Source organism: Stenella coeruleoalba, assembly GCF_951394435.1.
Source record: "Stenella coeruleoalba genome assembly, chromosome: 3".
NCBI classification, from domain to species: domain Eukaryota; kingdom Metazoa; phylum Chordata; class Mammalia; order Artiodactyla; family Delphinidae; genus Stenella; species Stenella coeruleoalba.
Window position 1 is genome coordinate 43,233,967 of NC_137148.1, and position 24,301 is coordinate 43,258,267.

At 39.7% G+C, this 24,301-nt stretch overlaps 1 protein-coding gene across 20 annotated transcripts in view; it reads right to left on the reverse strand.

The window, feature by feature from the left end:
- Window positions 1-24,301, reverse strand: part of ANKRD55 (ankyrin repeat domain 55) — a 462,869-nt gene that overhangs the window by 94,492 nt on the left and 344,076 nt on the right. For all 20 annotated transcript variants that reach the window (XM_079916383.1, XM_079916378.1, XM_079916387.1 and 17 more), the window contains one exon: window positions 6,834-6,924. In XM_079916383.1, the coding sequence (XP_079772509.1) occupies window positions 6,834-6,891 (58 nt within the window). In that variant the 5' untranslated portion in view covers window positions 6,892-6,924. The remainder of the gene's footprint in view (window positions 1-6,833; window positions 6,925-24,301) is intronic.

Here is a 24,301-nt window from a genome sequence, read left to right on the forward strand (position 1 = left end):
GATAACCTGAGATGGACACATCGCCCATGTGGTGTTCTGGCTGGGAATGCATAATCTAAATCTAGCTGTGAGGGAGCGTCAGACAAACCCATAAAGAGGAACTTGGTATTAAAAAAAGAGAGAGACTATAAGTTCAAAAATGTCAATGTCATAAAAGACAGAGAAAGTCTAAAGAAATGTTCCAGGTTAAAGGAGACTAAAAAGGCCTGATAACTAAATGTAGTACCTAATCCTAGACTGGATCCTGTACTGGGGGTAAAATGCTATAAAAGACATTATTGGATCAATAGACAAAATTGGAATGCAGGCAGATGAGATAAAAGTACATACACATGTATACACACACACACAAACACAAATAAGCATATACATACATACATATAGAGAAAGAGGCAGAGAGACAGATAGAGAAACAGAGAGATACAAAGAGATGTAGAGATGGACACAGAGAAAGAGCTAACAATAAAGCAAATGGGGTAAAATGTTAACAGGTGAATCTGGGTAAAAGACAGTGTTCTTTATACTGATCTTACAATGTTTCCTTAAGTTTGAAATTATTTTCAAACAAAAAGTTAAAAAAGCATTAGAATGCTATTAAATGTTATATGTGTATATTTTTTAAATTCTGAGGATACTTTTAGGAATGGAAATAGTTCCCATGTAGATTGGAACATTGTCCCTTCACTTCTTCCCCCAATGGACCCAATAAAACAAGAGTGGCCTCATCAATAAGCAACTGACATTTTAAAATTTTACATTGAGAAAACAAAGTTAGGGCCCTTATTAAGCACACGGACCTATTTATTAGGCTTACAAGTGTGCTAAACATGACTCCTGGGTGGATGTGGTCTTTCTGCAACACAGTGTCCAGCCCATACCCATCTTTTACACCAACCTTGGGCCTCAGTGCATCTAGACCCTTACCTCCTCACCTTGTCCTATATTTGCGGATGGGTGAGAGGTTTGTTTTTCTACTTGTTTGGGAATAAAAATAGCTACAAGTTTAGTGGTTCTTCCTTTAGGCTCCATTAAAATATCCTTGATTCCAAATGGTTGCCTCAAAGGGAAAATCTATGGATATCAGTTCATCAACACAGTTGTTTAATAATTACTGAAGAAATATGGAGTTAATGAATAGAGATGGTAGGAAAAGCTCAGTGTGGTGACCCAGCTGACTTCCAGACAAGGGGCTAAGCTGAGGATTTGCCTTCTGAAGTTGATCTAGCCAAGTTGTGGGACATAACATCAGGGTTGATTCAGGAGATCTGGCTCACCAGGTGGGCCTTCATTCCCTCTGAGTACCACTCCCAGATTCTCCTTCTTGCGAAGCATAGTCAGGGAAGAGGCCCCATTCCCGAGAACACTGTAGTTGTCCTATGGTGGAGAATGCTGACAACGACACCACCCCCCTCAACCCCAATCCACTGAATCACTTTCGGTTTCATGGCTCTCTAAGCCAGTGAATGGTAATTGGATAAGATCAGTCAGGGGCTTCCCTCTAGCTAGGTCCAGAAGAGGGGCTGGGAGTGGATTGATGTGTCACAACCTTTCTCAGGAGCTGGCTGATGGAAGGGAAGGTCCTGTGTGCTGGAAAGAGGACAAAGAAGGAGGCAGAGGAGGGGGAGGGGCAGGCTTCCAGGCAACGTGTTTGCCCGGGTTAGGTCTTGAGTGGGCAAGAAAATTGCAAAAAGAATTCTTCTCCTGTTACTTCTTCCCTCTGTTCCTCTTTCTTGGCCAAGAGAGGGAGAAGGCTGAGCACTTTCCCACAGGCAGCAGATAATCTGCTTCTGAACCTCTGGAATGGTTACCTGCCAGCTAATCTTCCTGTATCTGGACCAACCAATCTGAAAATCAATCACAGAATTCTCAGTGTTCCTGGGTTTCATCCCATTCAAGGTCTGTGCCCCAAATCAACTGAGCCCAAGTCATCCCCTCTCTTTCCTGTCTCCTTTGCCTGCCTTTTCTCTACTTTCTTCCCAAACCCCTTTGAAAATTTGCTTATTCTTCCTTTGGAGGCATTCTTCCTTTGTCACATCAGAATTTTAACTTTTGCTTTTTCAGCAAAGTGCATATCTGTGCACTCTAAATTCTTTTTGTTTGGTGTTCTCAGTTTGGATGAAAAGTTGGAAATTAAAACCAGCACATATGCATGTGGGAGTTTTAAAAATCCACAATACAAGGGATAACAGCTTGATTGTAAAAATATATGCTTCATTAATTTAAATTTTTGTTAATGGCTTATTTCTTCATTAAAATGTATAGTTGATCAAGGAAGAGTATTGCAGTAGAAAAAAGATGGGTTTTGAAGTCAGACAGGTTTAGGCTTGAACCTCAGTTTTGCCATTTTATCTTATGCCCTTTCCATCCCACCCCCCAAATGCCAACCTTTCTTCTGACTTAAATGAGAATAGATTTTACCAAAAACCCAGCCATGAGACTGTATACCTCTGAGAAGGAACTTGAGATCTGACCTTTTTTCATGCCAAGTAGCAGGCTGAATGGTGGCCTTGAAGGTATATCCATGTCCTAGTCCCTGGGACCTGTGACTAGGACCTCATATGGCAAAAGAGTGCATGTCACCTAACATGTTGAAAGACTGAGTTAAGGATTTTGAGAGTAGAAGCTTATCCTGGCGTATCTGGGTGGGCCCTAAATGCAAGCACATGTACTGTTATAAGAGAGAGGCAGAGGGAGTTCTCAGACACACATGCAGAGGAAAAGGCCATGTGAAGATGGAGGCGGATTGGGGTGATGAAGCCACGGCAGTCAGAAGCTGGAGGAGACAAGGAAGGACTCTTCCCTAGAGCCTTCGGAAGGAGCACACGCCCTGCTGACATCTTGATTTCATACTGCTGGCTTCCAGAGCTGTGAGAGATTGCATTTCTCTTGTCTGAAGCCACTCAGTTTATGGTAATTTGTTAGAGCAGCCCTAGGACACGATGCTCTGTATAAATCTGGGCTGGAGGGCCGAGCCCCTCCTCGCATTCTCACGACAGCTCTACCAGAGAAAAACCTGTAAGGGTGGGCCACACCCCCCAGAGGTGCCTGCAGACACACCGCTCAGCTTCCTCAAACCCTTCTTACAGAGCTGGGGCAGGGCTGGGCTGGGTGAGGCCCTTGGGACCTCCCTTGTCGTTTCTATTTTCTCTCTGAGGCCTGGGTTCCTCCTCATGCAGGGATCTTTGGTTACATAACTGAAGTCTCAACTTCAGTAGGAACCTCTGTGTTCTGTAGTAAATGATTTTACTACAGGTCCTTTTCTGCGTGTGGGCTTTGAGAGGGAAGACAGCCAGGGAGAACACGTGGGACCAGAGAGATGTTGCCGTGGTGAAAGTAAGAAGCACAAAGCCGGAGTGGAGAGCTCTGAAGACCCAGGCTTCCTCCCTCACAGCTTCACAGGGCAAGCCAGAGACACAGCCGAATCCTCTTGGCCGGGAAGATAACACAATCTTTAAGCCTCCTAGCAACCCTGTGAATGTATAATATTATCCACATTTCACAGATGAGAAGATCAACCAGTCTGTCCAAGTCCGTGCAACTGGGATGAGGACTGAGACTGGACTAGAGCAAATGTCCATCTGTCCCCAAGCCCCTGGCATGGGGTTGTCTTATTACCTCTGCTAAAGAGAAAAATAGAAAAATGCAATTGGAGGGACTCAGACTTACCAAATCCACCTGGTTTTGGTTTGAGCCAAACTGAAGGTCATTATTCATCATAGTTTCCAAGTGCACATTGCTGACCATTCTCTGGGCAACCATAAGCCAGAGCTGCCTGAGCCCTACCTCCACCTCAAAGTAGCTGTTAAGACCAGAGATTGCCCTTGGAAAGGAACTTCTTAGTCTGCTGTCTGGATAGCGAACACCTGGGTCTCAGTCCCCTCTGTTACTCATTAGCTGTGTGTTATGATCATAAACTGGCCCCCATTTTAACCTCTCAGTGCTTCACTTTTCCCATCTGAGATCTTAGGGGGATGGATGGAATGAGCGGTTCTCAATCTTTGCTGTACATTAGAACTTCCTGGGGAGCTTTGTCTGGCCATGCCCCTCACCAAATAAACTGGAATATCCAGTGGTGGAATCCAGGCATCAGGATTTTCAAAAACTGCCTAGGTGATTTTTATATGTGGCCAAGTTTTTCTTTTCAATGTTACATTTCAGGTAGATCTGTAATCTCACCGTGATGAAAGGAGAAAGCCAAGTCTTTAATAATTCTAATTAAAAAATAATAAAAAAGCTTACGGACAGCAATGCAACATTTCCTTCCCCCCCACCCCATGATGAATTAACAGCTGGTAGAGGATGCAATGGCTCAGAATCAAAAATAAAAATCAAGCCAACTTCGGGAACAATCCACCGTCAATGACTTTCCATACATAATTCAAACAAGTCAAATGCCAACCCGTTGTGGAGAATACCATGGACTTCCTTGGTTTTTGATAGTGTTTTTCTTTTGAAGGCAAAATAAAATAGGACACAAAGTCATACCTAAATGCTGATGTCTACATTCCATAAAGGCGATGCCGTCGCAGCGGTCTTACAAGACTTCTAAGATCTTTCCAGATGTAATGTCTTTCGTCAACATCTGCATGTAAAGCTAGTGGACACTAGAGCTTTGATTCCCCGGATATTAGGAATTCAAGGAAAATCCTCTACTAAAGCCCTACCCATACTCAACTTTTCAGGAGAAAGTCACTTCACCATGGTTTTGCCCAACAATATGGTATTTAGAAGCTATGCAATCGTCTAAACCTATTATGGCCTTTCATGCTTTTAAGAAGGTGGAAGGGTTAATGTGATAATAGAACTATTCAGGTATCATTTAGTTAACTGTTGTTCTAGGGGTTGCTCTAAATGGTACTCTGGAGTTCTAAAGAAAATAATTAATGTAGTATAGTCAACTGGCCTTAACTAAACCCTCATTTGTTCTGAGGACTGCTAAATTCAAGCTAGAGATAGAGAGATGAATAGTCTTTCACATTTGAGGAACTCACAGTCGAGGGTGGTAATAATTATAACAGCAACGATAATAACAAAAGCAGCCACAGTTTGAAAGTAGTTAATGCATATCAGGCAATGTGACAGGTGCTTTTTGTACATTATTTTAGATTCTCACAACAACCTTGCTAGGTGAGCATTGTTTCCTTTATTTTACTGCTGAGGCAATTAAGGCCCAGAGAGGTCAGGTAACTTGCTAAGATCACACAGCTAAGAGGTAGTTATTCTGCCATTCTAACCTACGTCGCCCATGCTATTTCTACCATACCACAGCACCTCTGGAGAGAAATGATTGAAAAATAGAGATGGAGGTGTCAGGGAGAGGGTTAACTTACAAGGGGAAGAATCAGGTCTAGGGTGGAGAAATAGCTGTGAATTGCTCACATGAAAGGTGTTTTAAGAAAATAAATATTATAAATTAATATTTTAACAATGTTTTGGGCTCAATCCTGTTAGGAGACACAACACTGGAACAGATGGATTCATTACGAGGGGCTAGTGCTCTGCAGTCAGTTCTAGCTCCCTCAAATTAGTCTTAAAAAATAAACCCATTGTGTTTCTCTTTGAATTGCACAGCTCAGAAATGTCATTTTTTAGCCAGTATGAGGTCTTTGGATCTAAGCATATTTTCACTTTTGCTGATTGCCGTCAGTGATACAAACTGTACAAAGGATGTGGTGGGCACAACTGTAACAATCATTTTCTCTATGGTGTTCCTAGCCCAATGCTGTGTAAACTGGCACATCCTGAAGATACACACACACACACACACACACACACACACACACAGTAGTTACTCAGAAATCTAAATGTAAGTCTGTAACCTGACAAAGCACTGAACTAATTCACCCATGAAACCAGATGTAGCTTGAAGGGTAGGTAGTAAACACACTATGGCCTAGAGCAGGAAAAGGGAAAAGGAAAGAAGCAATGATTTTTCTTAATGAGGCTTTCACAGACCACCATTTTCACGGTGTAGCTAAAACAGGTAAATGACCAAAGGATCTTAGGATTCTGAGGAATACTCAGAGGGTATTGAAAGTGGTTTAGATATCAGATATGTTTTTAAAAAATCTCCTAAAATATTACTTACATTTAAAGAATGGAAATTTTCTGTACTTACAGAGAAAAGATGCATAATTACACATAGGTATATATATAATATACATATATATGCACACACGCACACACTTCATATGCAAAATGTACAGGCACAGACTGAATGGCTGAATACATGTTTTTTATAAGGATGGATCAATTTCACAGCAATCGTTTTGTGTGGAAAATTACTTCCACACTGGGAATTATGAGTAAGAAAGATATATCCTTTCACTGCAAATAATAACATAGTGATAAGTCATTACACAACCTCGGATGAGATAATATATCAACTACAGCATAAATCTGGGCAACATATATTCCTGAAGGGAATCGAGATATTTATGAAACTATAGCAATGAGATATTGGGTTTATGTTACTTATTATAATGTATGTATTTTAAAGATTTGAACAAAAAGCTAATGAGAATAAAGATGATACTATCTGAAATAGCTGGTGTGCTTGAAACCCAATTTTTAAAATTTGTAGGTAGGAGCACTTTAGCAAGACTAATAGACCATAAGCTTATTTTTCCCTTCTAAATGCTTATCAAATGAGAAGTGAACATTTAGAACAGGTTTGTTTCCTATGTGAAATCCTCTTCCCACATCACACCCACACACCCACACCCACACACAGACACACACACACATTACTCTCTCTCCCTGTACAAGTGCAAATCCCTACCGTTGGACTAAAGATGCAAAGAACCAAGGGTGAGTTAAAGCAGCGTTTTTACCTTTTTGCTGATCAAACACAGATGGAGTGCTGAAATCCATGGTTGCCTGTCTCATCATTTACCACCAGAATGGCAAAAAGCATCCAGGTCTCTAGAGAGGAGAAAACACCATCTTACACATTACAGTCAACACAACAGTCAGTTACAGCATCCCGTGCCAAGACCTCTGTTTGAGAATTAAGTGTGCATTAGAGCTGCCGGTCTTTGTCAAGGCAAATGATGGAAATAGGTAAATGTTATTCCTGTAATACCTGACAGGAAAAAGAGTTACTTCCTATGGTCTCACTCATCAGCTATACCCACGTGTAAATATTATACACACTCTATCCCCCAACAAATATAGAAAAAAAAAGCTCAAACCTTGAAAAATGGTTTTCATAGAGGGCCACCTGCCTTGGATCTGGGCCAGAAAAATACTGGAGGTAACGGAGCCTCAGCAGCTGGTGTGTTGTTTTAAACCAAAAGAAATCTCAATGGGTGAGTGAGGATTCACAGGGCCAGACGGAGCATGTGCAAAGCTGCCAATGCAGTTTGGATTCAGCTGTGTTCTTGGTGGAGTGAGAACTGCATTTGGGTCATGTGAGCAGAGTGCCATCTCAACGGAATAGCACGTAAATATTGTAGCAGGAGGCTGCTGGCCATGTGCTGTATGGAGTAATTACTGGCTTTCACAGCTCATCTTTAGTCTCCCTTCAGCTCTTTTCTCCAAATGACAGGGAGGATGGGGGGAAGGAAGTAGCATTTGAAAGGTTGGATTTCAGGGCTCAGATATCCATGGCGATAAAATTAAAACAGTGTGCAATCACAAGGGTGTTTAGTGCAGTATTATATGCTGTGGAAAAACCTCAAATCACCCAAATGTATATCACTTGAGGAGCAGTTGAATAAATGGTAGTAAATTCATACCCTAGATTTAAAACTCTGAAGTAAATCTATATGAATTTATCTGGTAGGATGACTCTAATCTATTATTAAATGAAAAAAGTTATATATTTCATTTGTTCACATCTTTATAAAACCAGCAACCACCCACTGTATATGTAAATATGTTCATGTATGTTCACAGGAACAGAGGAAGATGTATGAAGATATACTGTTAATATTGGTTACCTCAGGGGATTGCAATTCAAGTAGGAGATTTCTATCTTGTTCTTTATCTACCTCTGTATTTTTAGGCTTATTAAAACAAGCCTGTTGTTTTATAATTGTTATTAAAAATCTGGTATAATAAATTCAAAACAAAGCTCTACAATCAAGACAATCAGGTTTTTGGATAAGTCAAATAGTCATATAGAAGATGATCTTGTAAATGCTGTTGATAATGATAATAAATTTTTTTAACTTAATTAGTGTGTGACTATGGAAATAAAAGCAGAAACCATTTTTCTTCGTATATGGCCACATTTGTTTTGATCTACTGATATGGATTGTGTTTTTCCATAGACAGGCTTCTTTCTTATCTCTTGCCTCTCATATTTTCCCCATCAACAGACTGTCTGGGCTCAGTTCCCTTGTGACAATACTAGGACCCACTTACCTTCCTCACATCAGCCTTTCCCCTACAAACACCCTGTGTTCATTTTATTTAAAACACGGGCAGAACCTACTTCTTATAAATCATTACGCAAAATGTGCTCCGTAGATAAATTTCTTAAATTTCCCAGTGCTGGTTTTTTTTTTTTTTTTTTTTGCATTAACCATGAAAGCCAGACTTTGGAGGCCGAGAGTGAATTGGTGAAGACACTTTGGCTTACACTAGCAGATATTCAGTTAAGGAGAGATGGCTTAAGCTCACCTAACTGACTGAGGTAAGAGGAGCTGTGGTCACTTGGTCCCAAACACAAGCAAAATCAAGGATTCGAGCAAAATCAAGGATTTATTTGGTTGGTCAAAATGTTCGTTCGTTTCTTCCTGTAAGATGGCTCTAGCAGCACTTAGTTGTCTTTAACTTTATTTGAAACAATTTTGTTAGATTGTATTGTAACAGCTGTCATTATCAGCGTGCATTTAAAAAAAGACATCAAAGTTGGTGAATTTTTTTTAACATCTTTATTGGAGTATAATTGCTTTACAGTGGTGTGTTAGTTTCTGCTGTATAACAAAGTGAATCAGCTATACGTACACATAGATCCCCATATCCCCTCCCTCTTGCATCTCCCTCCCACCCTCCCTATCCCACCCCTCTAGGTGGTCACAAAGCACCGAGCTGATCCCCCTGTGCTATGCGGCTGCTTCCCACTAGCTATCTATTTTACATTTGGTACTGTATATATGTCCATGCCACTCTCTCAAAGTTGGTGAATTTTTGTGTAGGCATTTTAATATTGAAGATGGAAGAAAAAAAGCAACATTTTCGATATATTATGCTTTATTATTTCAAGAAAGGTAAAAACAAAGGGAAAAAAAGATTTGTGCAGTGTATGGAGAAGGTGCTGTGACTGATCAAACATGTCAAAAGTGGTTTGCGAAGTTTCATGCTGGAGATTTCTCGCTGGACGATGCTCCAGGGTTGGGTAGACCAATTGAAGTTTATAGCAATCAAGTTGAGACATTAATTGAGAACAATCAGCGTTATACCACACGGGAGATAGCCGACGTCCTCAAAATACCCAAATCAAGCGTTGAAAATCATTTGCCCCAGCTTGGTTATGTAAGTCGCTTTGATGTTTGGGTTCCACCTAAGTCAAGCGAAAAAAACCTTCTTGACCGTATTTCCGCATGCAATTCTCTACTGAAACGTAATGAAAACGTTCTGTTTTTGAAACAAATTGTCACGGGTGATGAAAAGTGGATACTGTACAATAATGTGGAGCAGAAGAGATCATGGGGCAAGCGAAATGAGCCACCACCAACCACACCAAAGGCCGGTCTTCATCCAAAGGTGATGTTGTGTCAATGGTGGGGTTGGAAGGGCGTCCTCTATTATGAGCTCCTTCTGGGAACCCAAACGGTTAATCCCAACAAGTGCTGCTCCCAATTAGACCAACTGAAAGCAGCACTCGAAGAAAAGCGTCCAGAATCAGTCAACAGAAAACGCATAATCTTCCATCAGGATAACGCAAGACCGCATGTTTCTTTGATGAGGCAAAAACTGTTACAGCTTGGCTGGGAAGTTCTGATTCATCCGCCATATTCACCAAACATTGCACCTTTGGATTTCCATTTATTTTGCTCTTTACAAAATTCTCTTAATGGAAAAATTTTCGATTCCCTGGAAGACTGTAAAAGGCACCTGGAACAGTTCTTTGCTCAAAAAAGATAAAAAGTTTTGGGAAGATGGAATTATGAAGTTGCCTGAAAAATGGCAGAAGGTAGTGGAACAAAAGGGTGAATACGTTGTTCAATGAAGTTCTTGGTGAAAATGAAAAATGTGTCTTTTATTTTTACTTAAAAACCAAAGGCACTTTTCCGCCAACTGAATAGATTAACCTCCTTTTAATTCATTTGTTCATTAATTCATCAGTTGCTATGGAAATATTACTATGCTCCAGTCATTTTGATAGGCACTGATGATGCAGCCATCAGTAAGACAGGAAAGGTCTTTATGCTCAATGAACTTCACTTTGGTGCAGCTTCTGCTTCTGGCTATGCTGGAGTAATAGGGACTGGATTTACCCTCCTGCTTAAACAGCTAGAAAACTAAGCAAAATATTTGAAATGATATTTTTCAGACAGCAGGCAGTGCAGGCCAGAGATCCCTGGGAGAAAAGAAACAAGAGAGCTGAGCCTGATGAGTCCCCAACTGACTGCTTGGGAAGAGTTTCCAGGCTGAAGCGCAGGGAGGGTGTGGTGGGTTCAGTGGTGCCCTTCCACCCCAAAGATGCATCCACATCTTAATTTTCAGAATCTGTGAATGTGACCTTATTTGGAAAAGGGGTCTTGGCCTATGTAATCAAATTAAGGATCTCAAGTTGAACTCACCCTAGATTATCTGAGTGGGCCCTAAATTCAATGACAAGTGTCCTTATAAGAGACACACATAGTGAAGTGGAGCTCATGTGACCGGAGATAGGAATGATGCAGCCACAAGCCAAGGTACACTTGGAGCCACTAGAAGCTGGAAGAGGCAAGGAACAGATTGCCCCTTGAGCCTTCAGAGATAGTATGGTGCTGCTGACACCTTGATTTTGAACTTCTGGTTTCCAGAATTGTGAGAAAATAAATTTCTGGGTTCTCAGCCACCAAGTCTGTGCTAATTTGTTACAGAAGCTTCAAGAAACTAACACAGAGGAGGACTTCTCAAAATAGATGCAGTCTCTATAACTGTTATATTTCTGTGCCCATTTATATCATTACCAAAACCAAATTAAAATGTAGACAATTTCACACTTGTAAAAGGGCTGTTTTGGACTCATTTTGAAAAAAGGTAGTCAAATAGAGTGGAGAGGACATGAGTTTGAGTCTATTTCTTGTTAACTGTGTGATTTGGGCAAATTATATAACTTTTTGAGCCTCAGTGTCTTAATCTGTGGTATGGGGACCCCACCCCCTAAATTCTTGTGAGAGTTATTATTGTTCAGTCCACTTCCCAGGCTGCAAACATAGAGATAATTCTTTCTATACAACCAAAGCCAAGTGTAAGATAACATTTGGTTGTTTTTTTCAAGTGCGTTTTGAATAAGGCCCTTATTCAGACATATTCACACACTTTTCACACATACCAGGTGCCTGTGGTTCATTAATTCTTATCTACAACGTAGGAGGGGAAGAGAGGAGAAGGTCTGTGTGACTGCAAAATCGGGCTCTGTGCTGCCTCTCCAGCTCACCTCTCACCACCCTCCCTCCGTTCTCACATCCGGCCACACTGGTCTGCTTTCTGTTCCTCGAACATGCCATGCCCTTTCCCAAACTCCCAAAACTTTGCTATTATATCCCACCACTTGGAATGTTCTTTCCCCAGTTCAAACGTCACCATTTCACAGAGGCTTTCTCTGACCACATTTTCTAAAATAGTCTTTCATTCCTTTACCCCATCTGTCGCTTCCTTCTCTAGAATGCCACTTTGTGGGTTAATAATGAGGAATATCCCCATCAGGGAGACAGGAGACTTTGCCCATGTACAACATCTGTCTAGTTCAGGGCTTTTCAGACTACCTGTGGTGAAGGACCAGGTTTTTAAATTTCCAAAGCATCATGGAACTGATACATTAATAAAATATAATGAAAATTAATAACTGAAAAAGAAAAAAATAAGATTTACAGAATGCAACCCCCAATCTTTATTATTAGATTCAAACAAGCATAAAGTTACATCAAAAGATGTAATCAAAACATAGAATAATCAAAGAATTTTTAAAATGTACACGCTGTTCATTGAAAGTACATTTAGGCATTAATAGGCTGTGCTGTCCAATATGGTCATCACTAGCTACATATTGCTATTTAAGTTAAAATTTAATAAAATAAAAAATTTATTTCCTCAATCACAGCAGCCACTGTGATTGTACTTTGTCATAATTAAAAACTTCTTGTTCTTTAAGAGATGCTGGTGAGAAAACAAAAAGACAAACCACAGACAGGAAGAAAATATTTGTAAAACGTATCTGATAAAGGATTGGTATCCAGAATACACAAAGAATTATCAAAACCTAGTAATAAAAAAACCCTAATTTTAAAAAGCACAAAGATTTGAACAGACATGTCACCAAAGAAAACATATAGATGGCAAATAAGTCTATGAAAAGATGCTCAGCATTATTACTCATTGGAAAGTATAAATTAAAATCACAATGAAATACCACTACACACCTATTGGAATGGCTTTAAAAAAGCTAAAAACACACTGTGTGCTGGTGATGATAGAACTCTGACACATTGCTGATGGGAAGGCAAAATAACCCAGCTATTTTGGAAAACAGTTTGGCTGTTTCTTATAAAGTAAACATAAATATGGCCCAGCAATCCAACTCCCTGGCATTTACTTAAGAGAAATGAAAACATATGTTTTCACAAATACCTATATGTGAATGTTTATAGCAATTCTATTATCACTCCAAATTGGAAACTACCCAAATGTTCATCAACCGGTAAATGAATGAACAAGCTGTGGTACATCTATATGATGAATACTACTCAGCAATGAGAAGGAATGAAGCACTGATACATGCAAGAAATGAGTGGATCTTAAATGCACTTGATTGAGTGAAAGAAGCCAGACACAAAAGACTACATACCGCAAGATTCTCTTTAGAAGGCATCCTGGCAAAAGATACAGAGATAGAAACCAGAGGAGTGCTTTCCAGCAGGGAGGGAATAAACTACAAAGAGGCCAGAGAGAACTTCTGGAGTGATGGAAATACTCTCTATCTTGACTGTGGTGATGGTTATACACTCTCTATTCACTTGACAAACTCAGAGAACTAAAACCCCTCCAAAAGGAGAAGATTACTAAATCATACCTCAATAAACCTGAAAGAACAAACAATATAAATTTTACTTCTATAATTTAACTAATAATATTATCCTAAAATATGTTTTAAAACACACTTGTTAAAAATTAAAATGGTTGAAAATAGCAAGTTTTAAAAATAAATAAGGGTGAAGAAAACATAGGTAGTACTCTCTTTGACAAAGGTTGTAGTATTGTTTTTTTGGCTATCTCTCCTCAGGCAAGGGAAACCAAAGCAAAAATAAACAGATGTGACTATATCAAACTAAAAAAATTTTTGCACAGTGAAAGAAACTATCTACAAAAGGAAAAGGTCACCTACTGTATGGGAGAAGATACTTGCAAATGATATATCTGATAAGTGGCTAATATCCAAAATATACAAAGACCTCGTACAACTCAATTAACATAAAAAAATCACACAACCTATTTAAAAAATGGCAGAGGATCTGAATAGGCATTTTCCCAAAGAAGATTTACAGATAGCCAACAGCCACATGAAAAGATGCACAACATAACTAATCATCAGGGAAATGCAAATCAAAACCACAATGAGATATCACCTCACACCTGTCAGAGTGGCTATTATCCAAAAGACATCAGATAACAAGTGTTGGGAAGGATGTGGAGAAAAGGAAACCCTTGTACACTATTGGTGGGAATGTTAATTGGTACAGCTACTGTGGAAAACAGTAATGGAGACTCCTCAAAAAATTAAAAATAGAGCTACCATATGATCCAGCAATTCCATTCCTGGGTATTTATCTGAAGGAAAAAAAACCCCACTAATTCAAAAAGATACATGTACTCCTATGTTCATTGCTGCATTATTTACAATAGCCAAGATATGGAAACTACCTAAGTGCCCATCAACAGATGAATGGATAAAGAAGATGTGGTATATATAGAATGAAGTATTACCCAGCCATAAAAATGAACTCTTGTCATTTGAGGACTTCCCTGGTGGTGCGGTGGTTAAGAATCCTCCTGCCAATGCAGGGGACACAGGTTCGAGCCCTGGTCCAGGAAGATCCCACATGCTGCGGAGCAACTAACCTCGTGTGCCACAACTACTGAGCCTGCGCTCTAGAGCCCATGAGCCACAACTACTGAGCCCACGCACCTAGAGCCTGTGCACCGCAACAAAGAGTAGCCCCCATTCACCACAACTAGAGAAAGCCTAAGTGCAGCAATGAAGACCCAACGCAGTCAAAAATAAATTTAAAAAAACCAAAAAACTCTTGTCATTTGAGACAACAGGATGGGCCTGGAGGGTATTATGTTAAGTGAAATAAGTCATACAGAGAAAGACAAATACTGTATTGATTTCACTTATATGTGGAACCTAAAAAACAAATGAACAAACATAACAAAATAGAAAAAGACTCACAGATACAGAGAACAAACAGGTGGTTGCCAGAGGGAAGGGGATTGGGGAAGGAAAGAAGAAAGAAAAATAAATAAGTGCTTATTTTTCTGAGATCTGTATACACAATTAGATTATAGTGCATGAACTAACCTTAAAATATCATGTATTTAACACTGTCCTACTGTGCCTGACTTTCCACACAAGTTTGACAGCACCCAAAGTGGTCTACACCACGTTCACAGAGACAAGTCCATTACCACAGGCTTGGAGGTGTGGCAATGTCTAATTGCTGTAACAATTTCTAAATGGTTACGTTTAGAAGTACTCTCAGTTTTTGAACATACCTTGTCTCGAACTGGTGACAAGCAGTTCCTGGACTGGCACCAGCTGTGGCCCACACCTTGCACAGGGCTGGTTTAAGTCCCTCTTCCTTTGACTCTTCCCATGGCGGGCTTCCTCCTACCATCCAGGTCTCGGCTCAGAGAGGCCTTACCCAACCTCTATATTCCATGTAAAGCAGCAGTTGCCTCCCTGCCCAACCCTAATTACAGTTAATAAAATGTCCTCATTTTTCCCTTCTTGTAACTGTCACTCTCTGTAATTAACTTGTACTTCATTATATCTTCATTATCTGTCTCCTTGTAGTCTATGCTGTTGTTCCCCAGACTTTTCAATGTGTTTCAGCTGACTTTCAAATATCTGTGTCTGTGTCTTGGTCTGAGGGCATTTTCCCAGAATACAGAAGGTCACTTTGCCAGCTCTGTGGGCTAGGCCAGAAGTGCCAGGGAGCTAATCACCCCCTTCCCCAACCCACAGCAACCCTCAACCAGTGACCCTTGGGAGCTGGCCTATAGACACCAGCTGCCTTGCCTTTAGATGTAATGATTCTGAGGTGTGCTGTTTTACTCCATTTCCCAATGTTACCCTTTAAGAAATAAGCTCCACTGCCACCTGTGATAACTGGTTTAATAACACACTTTTTATGGGCTGCCATTCCCTACCTGTATGACATCTCCCCACCCACCCTTCCTACCCCATGGTATTTCCTGCACTTCTCAATAAGCTACTTGCATTGGAATCATTGTTCCAGGATCTGCTTCTGGGAAAACTCAAATTAAGACACTTCTCCAGTAGAGGGTAAACTTCGTGAGGACAGGGCCCTTGTCTGCTTTGCCCACTCTGTGACTCCAGTCCAATTCAGAATGAAGCAGAGGAAGTGCTAATAAATATTTAGTGAAAGAAGGACTTCACTGGAGGACTTTCCTTGCCAAAGTTGATGATTTGTTCACTGACAATGTTGCATTAGGACCCAATTAACCATCACTTATTGGGGTAATTCCTTATTAAGAACTTTCTGGTGAGGACTTCTGATGACCTTGACATTTTCCCATGTAAACAAGAAACCATATATTTGAGAATTTCAGATGTGCTTCTATGTTTTAATGATATTCTGATAGTGTTGTAAACCTAGCGTACATTTACAGAGAGGTTTTACGTAGTCCTACATTTTATTCGGGTGAAACCAGAGGCTTCTCCGCAACGTGCTCAAGTTACGGAAGTGGGAACTATAATGGCGGCTATGTAGGCAGTGATGGGGGCTTGGACATGACACAGCCCTGAGTTTAAGTTCCAGTTCAGCACATTTCTAGCTTTGTGATACTGAGCAAATTACTTAACCACAGTTATAAACGAGAATAAAAAATACTAATCTCGTAGGGTTGTTGTCAGAGTTAAAACCCAGTAATATATGTAAAGTGCTATTGTGAAAAACTGAGATTATGCATTGGTTTTAAAGCAATCTGTTGAAGTCACTTAACTATTTTACTGAAAAATGCCTTTAGGTTTGTTTCTGATTTTAGAAGGATATGCATAGTCTTTCTTCCTGGTTAATTAAAAGGAGACCAAAGAAATCAGTTAGTAGGTTAATTATTCATAAGACTCACGAGAAAAATCAATCTCTTAAAACAAACATGGTTACAACTTTAAGTGAACAAATATAGTTCTCTACCACAAACTTTCTAAAATCTGTAAATTCTTATAACAAATAAAAGGTTGTAAAGTCAGAAGTTCTTGGATCTACCAAATAAAACTTTCAATATTCTATCGCTTTTCCCATTATTAAGCAGACTCTATAATGCTAAGGTGACAGGTAAGTGTAGATTAAATTTAAATTTTATGGTAACTGGCACATAATTTTTTTGAACCTTCTTATTTTAAAATTGACATAAAGGCCAATAACTAAACAGTACTTTGCATTCTCAAAGTAGTTTGGTCAATATCTTCTCTATTTAAAACTTTTCATTAAGATTCATGATATGTTAATTTCAATTATCATTTTAATCAATACCAACTTAAATAATTCAGGTTTTTTCATGTTTCCACAGTGCCTGCTATAGACTGAATGTTTGCGTTCCCCCAAAATTCATGTGTTGAAACCTAGTCCCCTGTATAATGGTATTTGGAGGTGTGGCCTTTGGGAGGTAATTAGGTCATGAGGGTGGAGCCCTCATAAATAGGATTAGTGCTCTTAAAAAGACTGGTTTTTTTTTTTTGAGATTTTAATTGGATCCTTTTAAGTGGTCATTTCAGAGCTTCTAGAGCTGTACTGTTCAATAAGGTAGCTATCAGCTAATATATGTGGCTATTGAGCATTTAAAATGTGGCTACTCCAAATTAAGATGTGCTTTAAGTGTAAAATACCTACTGGATTTTGAAGACTTAGTATGAAAAAAAACAACACAAAATGTCCCCTTAATAAATTTTATGTTAATTTTATATGATGATGATAATATTTTAGATAAATTGTGTTAAATACAGTATATCACTAAAATTAATTTTACCTGTTTCTTTCTACTTATTTTTGAATATGATTACTAGAAAAATTAATACTACACACATGGACTGCATTTTATTTCTATTGGACTGTGCTATTTTATAAGATCTTGGAGTGATCTTTAGGAAAGGCTGTTTAGCTGACTGGCTGAGCCATATTCCTTACTTTCAGCAGGATTGATGGGGCACAGTTTGAAAGAGGGTAGAGGAGGAGGAAAGGAAGCATGGCCACACTGAAGAGCATGGAATACTGAAGCACCCAGAGAAGCCATTATCATTATTTTCATTGTTACCATCATTGTTATATAACCCAAGAGTCCATCACCAAGTTTTAGGTTCCCAGAAGGTATGATCTGAAAGATATGTCTTCTGTCTCTCACAGCGCCAAAACAGTGCTACTCATATAGTCAGTAGCCAGTAACAGATACTGGTTTGTTAAACACTAAATGTCAAGTGCCCAAATGGACAAATCCAACTTTTGGCAAAATGGTGAAGCAGGTGATGGAAGCCTTCTGACACCACAGTGAGTATTCCTTTCCTCCTCCCCTTCCCAGTCTGCACAATCCCATTCCTGGTTAGTGCATACACCCCCATTTCTGACTTTGTCCTATGTTTTCCTTTTATTTTTAGTTTTCAGGCTACTTTAAATTTTATTTTCATGCATATCATGATGGGAATTTGGTGAGTATCAGGCATTTCTAGCATGCTTAGGTTAATCTGTAGCAATGACTTTATTTATTCATCAGTCATATGATAACTAAAATAGAGATGTGATCCCCATTCATGAGAAGCTTTCATTTTAGGGATGATTTAGGAAGCCTTCTTCTGTGGTCTTCTGGCATCTCAGAGTCCTTGGATGCTATTCTTGGTCACCAGAAGCCTGAGGAAATATCTCTGAATGACCAACGTCTGTTAAGACCCTCCCCATAACTGTGCAGGGAGAATGCTCTTCCTTTTATCCCTCTTCCCTGCCTCTCTAAGAGGCAAGTTTTCTAGCCTACCTTGCCCAGATGAAAAATGTAAAGGCATTCCTCACCCTGTTATTCCAGTTGAATGTATTTAAGCTAGTATTAGCTGGTAGACATGGTCTTACCATAGGTGTCCACACATTAGAATAATTTTGGTCTTTACTTTTGAAATCTAGAGTTGATATTTTTGAAATTTTTTCTTTCTCTGAATTGCATTTGTTTTGTTTTTAGATTTCCACCTCAACTGGAAAGAGTGGAGGATTTACATTCAATTGCATCTGGATTGTGGCCACTCCCTCAGTAATGCAATGGATTTGGGAAAATACAGAAAAGAAAATCTGATACAAGCCCAACCCACAGTGCTTTTAAATATCTGTGGATGGTGAATTTGCTGAACATCTCAAAAGTATTTTTAAAAAGTTCTAACTTTGGCCACATACCCTTTCCTTCTATTTTCAACTCATGAATTATTGGCCAAGTTCAAGTGAAGCCCTGTGGTTTGAATTAAATTGGCACACGTCATAGAGGCCTGGCTCCAGCAATCTCACTGCTCTCCTCCTCCCCTTCCTGGCAGACTCTGGAGGGTTTAGAAGATAATTTTCATTGCATTAATTTTTCTGAGAGGAAATCCTTGTGAGAAATCTAGTTGAACTTGGCTCTCCAAAGTTTCTTGTACAGTTAGAAAAACAAAATTTGAGGTTACTAAGCAGGTTAATGGAAGAGAAACCTCTAGCTGTTTGCTTAGAAATGTTGCTAAGGAGGCCGAAGTCTCACTCGATAGAGTCACTCTGTTTTATGACCATAGACTGTACCCTTAACAGCCACAAAAGGGACAGGACAAGTTCGGGTGTATTGTTGTATCAGTGCCAGTCCCTGCCAACTGCAAGAAGAACAGCATACAATGTGAGACACTCTTGGTACATGAAAGCCCCAGTATGATCCTGTAGGCTAAAGTTTCTTAAATTTTAACAGGCACACATATCACCTGGGGATTGTCTTAAGATGCAAGTTCTGATTTAGTAGATCTAGGTAGGAACAAGAGACTCTGGATTTCTAGCAAGTACCCAGATGATGCAGGTAGGTGGTTCATCCTTTGTGTAGCAAGGGGCTAGAATATGTTTCTAATATTAAGTAAAATATACACTTATGGACTTTTACCCAGAGATTCTCTACTGAACAGTAAAAACCTAGAAATATAAACTCAGTCCCCAAGGGGTCTCAGAAAATCTACCTGTAACAGAAGTGAGCCAGAGGTGGAGATTGGTTAATGACTGGTGGCCATTACCACCTTGAATCTCCATGGCTATTTTTAGGGTAAAGAAGGGGTAGGCCTATGGCTAGATGTTATTAGAGTCACTCAGTCTGAGCTTCCCTCAGAGCTCTGCTTCGTTGTCGCTCTGTGCACCCGTGCAAATTATGAAACCTCTGAATATTTTTCCTAATATGTACACTGGAGATAATAATGGTACCCACCTTCACAGGTTGTTGTGAGGATGAAATGGGATAACAAAACGATGGTGTGCTGGAGTCAGCTCCTACCGGCTCCTACCGGCTGACTGAAAGACAGTCAGGAATTCTATGGCTTGAAATTGGCTGTGGTAGAAGTATTTACACCAGGGGAACTGGCAAATGCTACAAGTCGGGGCCTCTTTATTTATTTATTTATTTTTGAGCACTGATTTACCAGCATATCCCTCTGTGTAAAGTACCTAAAAGAGCTCAATAAATGTAAGTTACTACCATCTTAGCTACCTTTTCTGAATTACTCCAGCACTTGTCATTTGAAACACATCATTTAGCACTGGATATTCCATGCCAGCCTCCTTCTTTAAAAAATTCTGTAATTGAGTTCTTCTCAAGAGTTATAGAGTCTCTCAAAGGTGTGACCATATTCTGCCACATCTCATGACTGATCAATGCCTTGCTCTTTCACCTCTCCAAGGAAAACACTGAGCATACTTTCAGAATTTTTGGAATACACAGCTCTAACAGCTTTGACCCTCTCCACAGGAAACATCAGAGAACAAACTGAACAATCTCAGGGTAGATCCCAGGATATTAATGTCTTTCCAAAATATGTCCAATGATAAGTATGCCTGAATCAGAACAGGTAGGAACAGAATATATATGAGCTCTATAGACTAGATTTGTGGCCCAGTCACAAGTTTTCACACATTTGTCTAAATAATTGTAGCTGGTAGATTAATTGGAAAATGAACCCTGTCATAGTAGGTGAGGAGGTGATTTTCTTCTGTGTGTTTGTGCTGACAGCCTGATTTTGAACATAAGGGACCTTAAGAATCAGCATAGCCACCTAATGTGAATGCCCTCAACTTTTCTCTCCTATGCTTCTAAATTTCTCTGTTCCTTCCCCTAGCCTCTCCTTATTTCCTTCTGCTAGGCTACCATTAGTTCACCTCAACCTACATAAAAACTTTCCCTAGAGAAGCAGATTTGCACAACCATTAAGAGTTTGGACTCTGGAGCCTGAATGCTAGGTTTAAACCCCAGTCTTGTAACTTGACACTGTTCAAGCTATGGCTTATTTTCCTATCTGTAAAATCAGAATACTACTAGCAAGTTTCTCATAAAATTTTGGAGTGAGTTAAATTGATTTAAATATGTCAAGCTCTGAGAGCAATGCTTTACCCATAGTAATTCTCTTGTACATTTACTATTATTTTTTCCATCAATTATTCCATCTCTTTTGCAACTTCATCGTTTTCTCTCGATTCTTTTTCCTAGCCTATATGTACGCTCATATCTTTCAATTCTTAAAAACAAACACAATATAAAACAAAACTGTGATGTTTCTTCAAACAGGTCTATTCTTCCTTTCCTGGTGTACTTTTAGGAAAAAAAAAAAAAGCCTACATTTGCTCTTTCCTTCCTGACTACCCTATCTCTCCTTGGTCCAATTTCAGCTCTATAGCTGCTGAGAGCAGGCACTGCTGCGCAGATAAGCACCGATAAGCACTTGTTCTGATGGACCTGTTAGGATTTACTTCACCAGTGACCACACTTAGGTTTCCAATGGCTGGGGGAGTTGATTGAGAACATCTGCTATGAAAAACATATAGGCTCAAATAATATTTTCCTTAAATCTCAGGGCTTTTACCACTTAAGCATCAGCATTATTTTAGGGGTAGAGGTGGGACCTTGGCAGTTTAGCCGTGGCAATGTTGCATGGTGGAAATAATGGTGAATTTTGCTGTCACAAGACCTGGGCTCAAGTTCTCCTTCTTCTGTACACATGGTAGATACTCTGTCAGTACTTAACTGAAATGAATTATTTGCTCAGCAAATCACTCAGGACTCTTGCCTTCTTATTTTTATCCTAATACACCAGCTGTCAGGTTGGGTCTGACTCTTGACAGAGCTTGAACGGAGGTTGGATGTCTGGACCTGTAACTCAGGCCTCTACGTGCTGGAATGAATAAACCCAGGGGCTTTAAAAGGATTTTCTCTCGGAAGGAGATTAAGGCAGGGAGATGAAGGGCTGATGAAGTTGGCCCCAGGACCCAGATTCCACCCTTAAATAGAGAAATGGGGTTCAGATGGAATCCTCTCCTGCTTGAAGCCAGTCTGGCATTTCTCAGGTATCATTTATATATCTCTTCTCTCTTGAGCTCTGCCTCTAATCTCCTTTTCCTCTCGGGAGAAATTTAACTCTTGAATTCTTCCTGTCATATGTCTTGAAAAAAAGAAATCCCACTGTCCAGAGAAGCATAAACCAGATTAGAACAAAAAGCTATCTTAACCATCCTTCTTTTACAAACAGAACAAGAGAGTTGATAACTAAACCAGTAATCATCAGAGAAAACATTTTTCTTTTATTTGTAGGAAGAAAAATAAGGAAGTTTGGATTATTGCCTGGCTGGTTGAGGCGACACTGTGGTGCATGAATACAGCATCAACAATTTAATGACATCAAGGGTTTGGCGGTTTCCTTTATATCCTGTCCAAAAGGATGTTTTCACATGAGGTTTTGCCAGATAAGTTTTGCAATGCTGTGTGTTAACAGCAATCCCTTTTTTGATTTCACAGTCTTTTTGTAAGATACAACTTTACAAAAATCTTGTTTTCTTCCCCCTGAAAACGGTGCTGGGGTGAACAGATTTATATTAAGCTTACAGAGCAGAAAATTAAAATTTTAGTCAGCCATTGTGTATTTTATTTGATCTACATTACGTTAAACAGCTTGTTTGATGACAGGCTTTGGGTCCCTAACATGACCATCTTTTTGGTATCATGCAGACCCAACTCATATGTTTCTGGGTGAAACAATGCCTGAATCCTTCCTTGGCCTAATTTGTCCTATTTGTCTGTGAGAAATTTGCTGAAGGAGTTATACATGCAGCAATAGATCAGTCTTTAGGCAAGTTTAGCTTGATGGAATATTTCACCTATCATCAGGATTTAAGCTTCCAGAGCTTATATTCTGACATTTCCCTCTCTTTCCCTCAGGGAAAGAAACTGTATTGAAACCAAAACTGAGATATGAGGAGGAAAGGAGAACTCAATTTACAGCATGAAGTTTTTGGCATGGCTAGGTTTAGGGAGACAAAACAATTGTTTTCAAGGGCTGCATCTGAATTCATCTCTGACTCTCCAGGTAACAGGCTCAAGCTTTCCTTCACCCAGTTAAATAAACAAACTGAAATTCTACGGGCATAGGAGTATCAGTGTCATATTCTCTCTGTTATAATTCAAGATACAAAAAACACACTGGGGAAGCCTTTAGCTATCTGCTTGATGGGCTATGAGAGAAGCGATTTTCATTATTAGCCTACTAATAATATTTGATGGGAACAAGAGGTGGCTTTGGTGATTTCTGAATCCCCTTCTGGCAATGATAGAAGATTTCCACAAGAGGAAATCAGCCTCTATAAGTGCTGTTTACATAATTCTGTTTGCATGAGACAGACTCATGTGTATTAAATTCTATGCTTGCCATGTGCAAATAGAGATCCAAATCAGAATTCTTAAGTTCTTCTCTTAGTGAAAAACCAAATAGCTGACTTGGAGAAGATCATTCATTGACTACTGATCAATAAATGGGTATTGGGCACTCGTTGAGTGCTTGGCCTGATTCACTATCCCAACGTGCTTTGTAAATGAGCTGCTATTCTATGACCTACTACACCTCTAACCCCCCCAATAATCAGAAATGAGAAATATTTTTTCTTTTTAAAAATCCAGTTTTGTATGCATGGATAGGTATAAACTAAGTATACATTCTGTCTCTGGTCACCCCCTGTCCATCTTTCATCTTCTGATGTCCTATTTTCAATTTTATTCACCTCTTCTGCTGGCTCATGAGTCTCACACTTTCTGGCCTCCCTGGACCACTTTCCAGAACGAGTCCTATATGCTCAGAAGCCTTCCTGCCCCTTGGACAGGTATACTTTCCCTTCAAGGCCAGCACCTGTGAGTCAGATGTCAGTGGTTAGGTATTCTAAGACCCACCTCTGTGGATACAATCATCCTCTCAAATAAACACAGATTCCTTCAGATGATTACAGAGGTTTAGAGTAGAAAGAACTTTAAGGGCAAACAGTCCCACATTCTGAGAAGGGAGAAAACCAAGACCACTGAGGTGTGTTGACCCAAGCCAGTGCTTTCTCCACTGTTCCCTATGGTCTCTTGCTCTGTGAGTGGAAATCAACATTAGTTTATTATCACAGGTGACTTCTGGGGATGATACCTTATACGAGGACCTGTGACTTTAAGAGCCGGGCACTATGAGGGGACACGAATCACTTATTACACTTTTGAACACACAGATCTTTTTACCACCAGGTGCGAGTCACCCCTATAAGCACTGATTGCTCTGCTTGGCCCCCTGAGTCTGAATAATCTCTGAAGGCGCCAACCCAAATCCTTGCCTCTCCCCTACCTTTCACCTCCC